The 9683-nt window shown below is 53.6% G+C and overlaps 1 protein-coding gene across 1 annotated transcript; it reads right to left on the reverse strand.

The window, feature by feature from the left end:
• Window positions 1-6345: 6345 nt before the first annotated feature.
• On the reverse strand, window positions 6346-9395 carry LOC130029405 (calcium homeostasis modulator protein 2-like). The gene is made up of 2 exons (XM_056120311.1): window positions 8850-9395; window positions 6346-6828 (listed from the first exon to the last, which is right to left on the reverse strand). Exons 1-2 carry the CDS (start codon window positions 9393-9395, stop codon window positions 6346-6348), a joined length of 1029 nt encoding a protein of 342 aa, XP_055976286.1.
• Window positions 9396-9683: the final 288 nt, after the last annotated feature.

Here is a 9683-nt window from a genome sequence, read left to right on the forward strand (position 1 = left end):
GGTGGAGCGGGTAGAGCTGGTAGAGCAGGTGATGCTGGTGGAACAGGTGGAGATGGTGGACCGGGTGCAGTAGCTGCAGTATTACAGTAACCTCGACCTCGCAGATACGAAATCCACAGTTGTGAGCTTTGTACAGATGTCAGTTCCATCTTAGGGGACTCTGTCTTGCACTGTGGGAGCCAAGTTGGGGAGCATGCCCTCGACCTCACGACAGAGCCCTAGAGGTGGGAGATGGAGACACACGTTTGACATCCTCGTGCTCAGTCCTGCCAGGTATGTGGCCATGTGGCTTCTCTTCAGATACTTCTGGTGATTTAGGGTCAGTGTTTCCCAAAGTGAGGCTTTCCCAGTGTCCCCAAGCACCACCCAGAAGAGATCCAACAATGTGGGCTCCCAGTCCCCAGGCTTGCCAGATGCAGAACTCTCAGTGAGGGAACCCTCAGAGGCATGTGTGACCAGAGCCCTGCATCTGCACAGTCCCCTGCAGACTCTTGGATGGGCTGAGACCAGGCAGGACAGGAGGGGGAGTGGGTAGGCGAAGACCCTGGCCCCTGTGGGTGTGGCTGGAGGGTGTGGCAGTGAGGCCGCAGAAGCAGGAAGTGGGGGCTGTGTTCCATGGGGAAAGGAGTAGGTGCCCACCAGAGGAGCCAGTTCGTCCTTGAAGACTGAGTGAAGCCCATCTTGTGTGTGTGTGAGTGGAGGAGGGCGGGTCTCAGATGTCAGGATGAGTGGGTTAGACTGGAGGCAGTGGGAACTGTGAACAGTATTTGAGAAGTTAGTGGTTTCTCTAAGACAGCTGTTGCAGGAGAAAGATAAGGATGGAGATAAGGATGGTGATGAGGATGGTGATGAGGGTAATGGTGAGGGTGAAGATGATGGTGATGATGATGGTGGTGCTGGTGCTAGTGCTGAGGGTGATGGTGGGAGGATGGTGATGATGGCGGTGGTGGTGCTGGTGGTGGTGGTGGTGATGATGATGAGGATGATGGTGGGGGAAAGGTGAGGATATTGGTGATGGCGATGAGGATGATGATGGAAGGATGGTGATGATGGTGGTGATGGCGGTGATAGTGATGATGGTGTGAGGATGGTGAGGATGTTGGTGATCGTGATGAGGATGATGGTGTGAGGATGGTGATGGTGGTGATGGTGATGATGGTGGTGATAGTGATGATAGTGATGAGGATGATTGTGTGAGGATGGTGATGATCGTGGTGATGTTGGTGGTGATGGTGGTGATGGTGATGAGGATGATGTTGGGAAGTTGGGGATGATGGTAGTGATGGTGCTGATAGTAATGATAGTGATGAGGGGCCACGAAAGCACAGACTAGGATGGAATTTAGGATGAGGAAGGTTGTGATGACTGAACATTTCTTGGTCTTGTGGCACCGCCACTCGGCCACCAGGTTCCTGGTTTGGTTGTTGAGGAAGATGCTGATGAAGAAGAACACCAAGGCGGGCCCCCCGATGGTCATCAGCCCGTACTGGAAGTTCAACCCTGGTGTGCACGGACAGTGGAAGGCAAACAAGAAGAAGAGCTCCTGGCCACTCATAGTGACCAGGGCCACTAGCCCATGTAAGCTCACCCAATCATTATTCTTGAACAAGAATGACAGGAAGCGGACGCTGGGGTTAGCCATGGTGTCAGGGCAAGGGCTGCACTAGGAGGTGCAGGCTGGTGGGCACCTGGCAGCAGGGCTGGGCTGGGCTCTCCTGTTCACGGTGGTGGCTGCTGGGCACCTCCTTTCGGAAGGCAGGAGACAAAACCATGTCTACTCACTGGCTGTCAGGCCCACAATTTGCCTCCGGGCTCCATCTTAGCGCACCAACAGCCCTGGCCCAGAGACAAAGCAGCAAGTCCCAGAAGGAACCACAGTGCCGAGATCTCTCTGGGCCCCATACCGAGCCAATTTCACCGGGACACCCCAGACGGAGCTTGTGTCCTCTCCCCGCCAATTCCAGATGGAAACCCGTGACCAAAAGCTTCCACAAGCAAGGCCCAGGTGTGCGGGTTCCATGACGCATGGTTGCATGGTGGCAAAGGACCCAGGCCAAACCCCCCCGGGTCCCCACCTGCCCAAGAGACTGGCAGTCATGCTCACAATTTGCCTCCAGGTGCCATCTTAACGCACCAAGGGCCCTGGCCCAGAAAGGCCCCACTGAATCCCAAAATGGATGAGTGCCCTACAGAGATGTCTTTGGAACCCAACCATTTCCAAACTAGAAATTTGCATTTACAATTGCGGCCATGCCAGCTCTCATGATATTCAAAATGATCAATGGAAAATAAATTATCTACCTTCTGCCCCTGGCAGACAGGCTTGAATGGTGGTGGGAAATTTCAAGCAAAACATAAAGCCCAAAATTAGAGAGAAAGTATTGGGGAAATTGTCTGCCATAGAGGCAGGGTGAGGACTGGGATGTGGGTGATGGAAAATGTGCTCTGGTGGAGGAACGGGTGTTCTGTCACCGTATGGCTAGTCCCAAGTGTGAAAGCTTTGTAACTATATCTCATGGTGATACAATTTAAAAAAAAGTAATGTGTAGTTTATGCCCAAACCAATCAGCTTAATCAATTATTGAAAAAAATAGCAGTACTCCTATGTAGCTGTTAGAAAAGATGAAGTCATGAAATTTACAAGTGGTACAACATGGAAAGTATCATGCTAAGCAAAATGAGCCAGAAAGAGAGGGATCGACATAGAAAGATTGCATTCATCTGGGGGATATAAAGTAACAAAATATGAGATTAATACCCAAGAATAGCTGAGGTCAGCACCAGGAGGATTACTCCAAGCTTAGTGGCCAGCCGGGCATTCTAGAGGAAAGGGCAGCTCAGATAGAGAAGGGAGCACCAAATAAAGGGTGTTTGGAGGATCCTCCCAGGAGGGGAGATGCTTGTCGAAAGTAGACTATGGACTGAACATGTTTGCCACTCAATGCCTGTTTTGCAGACCACAACACCCAAAAGGAGAGAGAGAACACAGGGGATTGCCCTGCCACAGAGGCAGGGGGGGATGGGGTATGGGGGTGGGGGGGATATTATCCATGGTGGTGGAAAATGGGCACTGGTGGAGGGATGGGTATCCCATTGTATAATCAAAACCCAAGCACAAAAAATTGTAAATCTACAACTGTACCTCATGGTGTTAGCACAGTGGTAGGGCGTTCGCCTTACAAGCGGCCAACATGGCTGACCCGAGTTCGATTCCTCTGCCCCTCTCGGAGAGCCCGGCAAGCTACCGAGAGTATTCGATATGCCAAACACAGTAACAGGGCCATGGTGTTTCACTAATAAAAAAATAAAAAAAAAATAGCAGTACTCCTATATTATTAAAAAAAAAAAAGAATGTCTGTTCTGAACCCGAATCTCAGGAGCAGCTCTGAGGGTCGGCCAGAAGTGGCCATTCTCTTCATTGCAAAGAGCAGGAGATACCCCCAGGAAGAACTGGAGCATGGAGTGGGGGATTTGGCTTTGAGGTAGAGCTCAGGCCTCTTCCCTGTGAAGACCTGGGTTCACCCTCCTCCCCTGCAAACTGCAAATGTGGAGGTGCCCTGGCAGGCCTTTTAAGATGATCTAAGGAGGCTTGGGTGGTGGGTGAAGTGAATTTTCCGTCTCTGCTGACCTTATTTTTTGCTCACGCGGAGGGCCTAGAGAACCTTCTATCCCCTGTCTCCCCATCATTCTCTCCATTTCTGTGAGGAAAAAACAAAGTCCTCAGGTTGTGGGGTGGGGAAGCAGACAGGTAGGGTATCACCCAGAGTTGCCCCAAGGGGGTCCTCTCTATACGTGCGCCCTGTTTGCTTACTGCCAAGACTTCCAGATGGGCCTGGGCTGACCTCGCTGTCGGGGAGAGATCGGACCCCTCATCCTGATGGAACGTGGGTGGGTCTGTTTCCCAGAAAGGGAGTTTGTGGGGATGCCAGGGCTGGAGCCCGCCAGACCCCTCCCTCCGCCTCAGCCCTTCTTGGCTTTAAGGCTCCCGGGAGCACAGACTCTGGGTGCAAAGTGCCCAAGTAGGGTTCCAGAGGCCACTGGTGGGGGAAACTGAGGAGGAACCAGGTCCTCTTCTGAGACCACATCCCAGGCCAGCAAGGGGAACCTCCAGATTTCTCCAAAAAAACCCAGGGGATTGGAATGGAGGACCAACCCTACTGCTCTAGGTCAACTGGCGACTTGCTTACCGAGAGCTCCCGGACCGGACAGGTGGCCTGGGTTGTGGAGGCCTTCAGCAGTGCGCTCGACTTCCTGCTTTGTTTCTGTGCTGGATCTGGGTGGCTTCAGAAAGTTTTGTTCCAGAAAAGAGGAGGGCCAGCCGACCGATGAAGTGCGTGGCAGCCCCGAGTTGGGAAATTGGTAGGGGGTAGGGTGGGGAGCAGGTGTGTGGGAGGGAGCGAGGGGGGACTCTGCGGTTTATACTGTAAGGTCTCAGCAGGTCAGGGCCAAGCCCAGCCACCTGTGGGATGCTCACCCCACCATGCAGAGCTGCCCCAGCTGGGAGGGAGGAAGATGGCACGAAGATGGCAAAACTTTCTGCCTCTCCCTATGCTGCCCTGGCTGATTCATCTTCCCAGGAGGTCACACCCCAGTTCCAGCTAACTCTGGTGTTGTTTCACACCTCAGGTGGAGGGCCCCGAGAGATAATACTGCAGGTGGGCACTTGTCTGACATAGGCACAACCAAGGGGTTCAAGCCCTGGCATCATAATTAGTCCCCTGAGCCTCACCAGGAGTCAGTTCTGAGCACAGAGATAGGAGTAAGCCCTTAGCATGCTGGGTCTGATCAGGGTCTCATAACTGGGGTGGGGGGGACAACAAAATCTTAGTTGGAGGGAAAACAAACAAAAAGCAGCACCTAAGGGTCTGGGAGACGTGTGTTTGCTGGGTGAGGTGAGGGGCAGGTTTTGCAGGAGTCCTGGGGTGCGGTCCTCAGGGCAGCTCGCTTTGTATGGTCCCACAGGCATCTCCGAGAGCCACCCCTGAGCACCAAACTGGAAGTAAACCCTGAGCACAACAGGTGCGGCCGTGTCTCCCAAACTAACCAAACCAAAAGTAGAACTCAAATCTCAGGACTGCTGGGTGGGAACTTCAGAATGTGGGACCCTGAGCTCTGAGGGCATCAGTGAAAGAATTTGGAGCAGGATGGTTTTTTTTCCCCCCCATACCCAGCTGACTTCATGCCTTCTATTTGGATCAGGGATGACCCCTGGCATATCTGGTCCAGGGTGTCAAACCCAGGTGAGCCACATGCTAAGGCAAGAGCCCTACCCTCTGTACTATCTCTCCAGCCAGTGTTTACTTTATTTATTTGTTTTACAGAGATGCATGTACATTCATCGTCCCTCCTGGAGAGTCCAGCAAGCTACTCTGTGTATTCTGCCCGCACGGCATAGCCTGGAAGCTCTCCATACCATACTCAATATGCCAAAAGCAGGAACAATAATGGGTCTAACTCCCCTGAGCCTGAAAGAGCCTCCAATACGGCACCATTGGGAAGAACAAGTGAGAAGAGGCTGCTAAAGTCGCAGGGCTGGGATGAATGGAGATGTTACTGGTGCCTGTTTGAACAATGGATGAATAATGGGATGACAGTGATACGGTGATTATTTTTTTACAAATTTTATATATTTTATTTTCATAAAGTAGTTCACAATAGTTCATTGCAGGCAATATTCAAACACCAATCCCACCACCAAGCACCCTCCCAACACAAGAGGAAAGTGTGTGAAGGTTGTTCTCTTTCAATTCTGGAGCCATTTAAGGCCGAATATAGGAGAATACAAGTAAGTATGTTCAATCCAAACAAATGTGTGCGACGTTGGCTATGTTAGTGGGCTAGAGTATTAGAGGTCAAGCAGCTGCATTAGGAAATTCTCAGACCCTCTCTACCAGGAACTTTAGTTTGTAGTCTCTGGATCTTGGCCATTGATGAGATTACATGTTGCCAGGGGCAGTTTGTGGGTGTGACTGACAAGCTACTGGAAAATGGGGGATCTGGTTGGAGGAGGCCCAGTCCCGTTCCAAGTGAGCTTGGCGATCTCAGCCACAGGTCCCGCATACCTAGGTTTTCCTGCCTGTTCCCACGTGGGTGAGGCTCATTCAAGTGTGTAGAGAGTGGCCTTGAGCATGGTTACAGTTGGGTTCTGGAGGTTTTCGGCTGCCAGGGTTCTACCTGGGGCTGTACTCAGGAGTGGCTCCGGGGGGTGCTCGGGAAAACTTGGTACTGGGGTTTTGCATCCAGGACTCCTGCCTGTGAAGCCTGAGTTTCTTCAGGTCCACAGGCCTGTCCTTCAGGGGCAGCTGGGTCTGCTGCCTTCTCCTCTGCACCCCATACCTCTGAACCTCATACTTCGGGAGGAAGGATGGGGCTGCTGGGGTCAGGAGTCTGGCTGGCAGAAAGTTTGGGCTCTGGGTGGGGGAGCAGGGCTACCATCTCTGTGTCGATGACCCGGGCCTTTCCACGTGGACCCTGGGCCCACTCGTGCAGGCGGCTGTAGAGGGGGATACCCAGCTTCTCCTGGAACAGGTAACTGCCAGTGATCTTGTCCCACTGTAGTTTCAGGTGGGTGCCTTTTGCGGGGAACTTGGCCAACAGCTCTTCGTCCTCCTTGTTGAGCGCCACGAACCCGAAGAAGCGCTTCACGTTATTGGCCGCCATCGTGAGCGAGCGCACCTCAGCTGTGTGTTGGAAGAGCTGCTCCTCGTTGGCAAGGTAGCGTGTCAAGTAGTCCTTCTGGCGGTAGCCGAATTTCGAGCAGCAGGACTGGAAGAACTTGATCACCAACAGCAGGATGGCCATCGAGAAGATGAACAGCCACCCTAAGTGCTGAGTCACAGACGGCCGGTCAGAGAAAGGGTGAGCTGAGGGGGTCCAGAGCGGCTGGGGTGGGGCTGACCCTCAGCACCCCCAGCCTGCTGGCTCTGCATCTGCAAATTCTGCATCCGAAGGAGAAACCAGCGTTCCCAAGCGGCACTTGCTCTGTGCTTCAATTGGGCAGATTCCTGCTGCCTTCCCCTCCTCCCAGGGCCTCCCTATTCCCCACATCTCAGCCCACCCAATCTGGCTCAGATGGCCAGGCTCAGCATCATGCCACCTCCCAGGGACCCTCTGGGAGCTCCCGCATGCCTGTTTCCTCCTCACCCTCTACCTTGCTGGAAAATCGCCTCATGCTGGTCTCAAAGGCTCCCTGTGGTGGGTATCGCTCCATTTTCGGACCTGTGCAGCTCTGAGTAATGGCACCCCATTCCCGTGTCTCCATACCCATCTCCTGGGCTGCTCACACCCTCCCCTCTACTATAGCTTCGTGTGTGTGTGTGTGTGTGTGTGTGTGTGTGTGTGTGTGTGTGTTGGGACCAAGGGTGACTGGTGATACTTCAGCCAACCTGGCTCACAGTTTAACCTTAGGGCCTGAGGCATGTGGTGCTGCCCAATCCCTGTGGCTGGGGGTGAACAGGCTTCCCTGGTGATGCGTGGACCACATCCAGTGATGCTCAGGGAGCCTCAAGGCCTGTACCTGGCAGTTCTTGGGGACTGTGTGGTGCCAGATTGAACCCTATGGGCTAGGTGGATGCCAGGCTTGCGCCTTAGCCCAGTAGTGTCCCCAGCCCCAACTGTTGTTTGTCATGTCCCGAGACTAGGTCAGTGCCTCCTTGCCACTCCCCAGCCTCCTCTCTGCCCCTTCAGCCCTCACCAGGCTGCTTCCTTCACTCTTCCCTGATCCCTCTGCCCCCTCAGAGCGAAGCCAAGGCTGAAGGGAGGAGGGAGAAGGGAATGGATGTCTCAGAAGCAAAGGGATCAAGATGGGATCTAAAGCAGCGGATTTCACCACAGAGCTGTGCGGGTCGGCAGGTGGAGAGAGTTGGAAGCCTCAGTTCTTACTGCCCAGGTTCTTACTGCCTGACCAGGGCCCAGGTGGCAGGGAGAGTGGGCAGGTGTGAGAGGCTGGAGACCGCTGCTCCAAAGCTGCTACATCACCGGACCAACAGCAGCCCAAGGCACAGGGCAGGGACCCTGAGACCCAGCTGGCACAGGTTGGTGGTCCAGGAGAGAGAGGCGTCAACAGGGACTGAAGGCTGTGGTGAGCTGCAAGAAGACTCCCCCAAACTCTGCCCTTGACAAGACCCTAACAACAGATTCATTTTGTCTTGTTTTCTCTTTTTGCTTTTTGGATCACACCCGTGGTGCTCTGGGTACCATATGGGATGCCGGGGATCAAATTAAGGCTCCCATGTGCAAGGCAAACACCCTCATTGCTATATGATCACTGTGCCCCTTGCAACAGACTCTTATCTGCATGGAAAACCTCAAATCGGGGCAGTCTCTGGGAACTTTGTCCGGGCCTGCTGCATCCCAGCTGGAAAGTGTGATTCCTTTCTTTGACCTTGGGGTCAGCTCTCTCCCCTCTGCACCTGTTCCCCTTGAACGCCGGACTGTATCTCTCTCTCTCTTCCTGTCTCCCCCTTCCCTAACTAAAACGAATGTTAAGTTTTAAGCATTCGTGAGTTATGTTGGCTTTGACCAAAACCCAAACGATCAAAATTCTTATCTGGAGGGGCTAGAATATGACTGGAAAATGACTTAGCAATAGAGCACTTTCCTTGCATGTGTTTGTCTGGTTACACCCCCAGCACTACAAAAATGAACACAACTCTCCTATTTGAAACTGGAAATGATTCTTATCACACCAAGAATCTTGCCTCATGTCTGTCACTGATTACGGGACCCAGGTTTGGAGTTTTCCTGAGGATCATTTCCCGCCTGGGCACTGAGCTCCCCCAACCCTCTCCCACCAGTCCACACACATACCTCGCAGGGAAAGGGATGAGGATCAATCAGCAGAGCCTTACCTGAGACTCATAGTTCAGCCTGCGGCTCACCTCCTCCCGGAAGTCGGACAGGTTGCCAGGGCCCTCCCTGCAAGGGAACCTGGCCAGGACCCACGTGGCATGGGAGAGAGGAAAGCTCTCGTCCCCGGCCATGAGCGAGGATGGGTCCACGAACTCGCTGAATGCGCAGACATAGGCCTCCCCGCGCAGCAGGGAGATGACCAACCAGGTGACTGGGGCCACGAGAGCACGGACTAGGATGGACTTTAGGAGGAGGACGGTTGTGATGATTGAGCATTTCTTGGTCTTGTGGCACCGCCACTCGGCCACCAGGTTCCTGGTTTGGTTGTTGAGGAAGATGCTGATGATGAAGAACACCAAGGCGGGCCCCCCGATGGTCATCAGCCCATAGTGGAAGTTCAACCCTGGTGTGCACGGACAGTGGAAGGCAAACAAGGAGAAGAGCTCCTGGCCACTCGTAGTGACCAGGGCCACTATCCCATGTAAGCTCACCCAATCATTACTCTTGAACAATAATGACAGGAAGCGAACATTGGGGTTAGCCATGGTGTTATGGCAAGGACTGCACTAGGATGAGGTGCAGGCTGGAGGGATCCTGACAGCAGGGCTGGGCTGGGCGCTCCTGTTCTCGGTGGTGGCTGCTGGGCACCTCCTGTAGGAAGACAGGAGGCAGAAGAATGTCTACTCACTGGCTGTTATGCCCACAATTTGCCCTCGGGCGCCATCTTAGTGCATCATTAGCCCTGGCCGGGGGTTCATAGCAGCATGTCCCAGAAGGCACCACAGTGCTGAGATCTCTCTGGGCCCCATACCGAGCCAATTTCACCGGGACAC

Source organism: Sorex fumeus, unplaced genomic scaffold, assembly GCF_029834395.1.
Source record: "Sorex fumeus unplaced genomic scaffold, SorFum_2.1 ptg000043l, whole genome shotgun sequence".
Classification (NCBI taxonomy): domain Eukaryota; kingdom Metazoa; phylum Chordata; class Mammalia; order Eulipotyphla; family Soricidae; genus Sorex; species Sorex fumeus.